The 1,745-nt window shown below is 56.6% G+C and overlaps 1 protein-coding gene across 1 annotated transcript; it reads right to left on the bottom strand.

Moving 5' to 3' along the window:
- Nucleotides 1-499: 499 nt before the first annotated feature.
- OLIG3 (oligodendrocyte transcription factor 3) lies at nt 500-1,321 on the bottom strand. Its single transcript, XM_030448238.1, has one exon. It carries the CDS (start codon nt 1,319-1,321, stop codon nt 500-502), a length of 822 nt encoding a protein of 273 aa, XP_030304098.1.
- Between the last annotated feature and the right edge of the window lie 424 nt (nt 1,322-1,745).

Genomic DNA, 1,745 nt, shown 5'->3' with positions numbered 1-1,745 from the left:
GCCGCAGCCGGGTTTGGGGCGGGAGGTTTCGGAAGTGTCGCCGTGCGAAAGGATAGAAAGAAAAAGCCCGCAAAAAGGAGAAGCTCCAAACAGATCTCACCGTCTCTTAGTAGCTGCGAACACTATACTGACAACCATGTCTTCCCACCCCCTCCCCCTTTTGCATTCATCTTAACGAATTATTTACATTTGATCACCATTAGCGGCATCATCATCATTATTATTATTTTTACAACGGGGATTCTTTTCTTTTTTTTTTTTTTTTTTTTTTTCAGTTTAGTATAATAAGAAAACATCTCCCGAGGAGCCGGCTAAAACATTACCTTTACAAGGTCCTTACTACACTAATCCCGTGTTACGGGGAGGGGGCTTGGCGGGGCGGGGGGCAGCGGGGGCAGGTCCGTCAGCGGCGCGGGGGCGACCCGCCCGCAGCCCCCTCCCCACCCCTGGGTGCTCCGGCTCCGGCGCAATCCCGGATGTCGTGGGGGGGCCCGTCGAGTCACTTGAGCAGGTCCTTGGTCTCCCCCGAGATCCTGGCCATGTTGGAGGCGGTGAGGGCCGAAAGGTGGGGCGGGGGGGGCATCTGGCAGATGGTGCAGGGGCACGGCAAGCCCGCCCAGTGCTGAAAGCCGCTGCCGAGCTGCAGGGCGGGGGGGGTCGAGGGCGTCTTGAGCAGGGAGTGGGGGGGGCGGATGGTGCCTATGGCCGGCAGGGAGGCGGAGAGGGAGGAGGAGGTGTTGGCGGAGGACAAGGCACTGCCGAGGATGGGGTGCACCTGGTGCACGGTGCCGGCGGCGTGGGGCGAGTGCCCGGCGGAGTGTCCCACCGTGCCGCAGTGAAAGGCCGAGTGGTGCCCCCCGTAAATTTCCCCCACCAGCCTCTTCATCTCCTCCAGGGAGCTGGTGAGCATCAGGATATAGTTTCTGGCTAGCAAGAGGGTGGCGATTTTGGAGAGTTTTCTCACGGAAGGTCCGTGGGCGTAGGGCATCACCTCCCGCAGCCCGTCCATGGCGAGGTTGAGGTCATGCATCCTCTTACGCTCCCGGCCGTTGATCTTCAGCCGCAGCTGCTGCAGATCCTGCTCCGAGAGCTGCTTCTTGATTTTGTATTTGCTGCCTTCCCCTCCGGCCTTCGAGCCGTTCCTGGAGAGGCCTTCCCCGGACATCTTCTGCACTAGGTCGTTCTGAGTGGAGGAGACGGAGTTGAGCCGGCTGTCCTGGTGGTGGTGATGGTGGTGATGGTGGTGGTGGTCTCTCAGGTACATCTCATCCATGTCTGGCGAGGAAGCTCTGCTGGAGACAGAGCTGGAGTCAGAATTCATTGTATTCGGGCTTCTGAGCAAGAAACTCTTCCCTGCTCTGGAAGTGGCGTAAGAAACTCTCCTTCAAAAGGCAACGAAAACAGAACGAAAAAAAAAAAAAAAACGGACGGCAGGCTCTGCTAGCAAAGGGCTGAAAATGACGGAGGAAGAGGAAAAAAGCTCCTCAGACCCCTCTCTTGCCAATCTCTCCTCTCTTTTTCCCGGTTACTCAGCCTGTTTACAGGATGGCTAGTTAGTGTATGCTTGGACTAACCTCAGCGTGAAAAAGGGGGCTTTTATAGAGCTGCAGCAGAGAGCAGAGACAAAAGGAGCCCTCCTATGTATAATGGTCTAGTTAGGATGACGTGCCATTATTCAGGGCGGTGCGCTTTGACTGTCCCATTTAGCAAGGACCCCTATTCATATTCATTGTGGTGCCACCCGG

This window comes from Calypte anna, chromosome 3, assembly GCF_003957555.1.
Source record: "Calypte anna isolate BGI_N300 chromosome 3, bCalAnn1_v1.p, whole genome shotgun sequence".
Taxonomy (NCBI): Eukaryota; Metazoa; Chordata; class Aves; order Apodiformes; family Trochilidae; genus Calypte; species Calypte anna.
The sequence above is the reverse complement of the archived record's forward strand: the minus strand, read 5'-3'. Positions and strand labels throughout refer to the sequence as shown.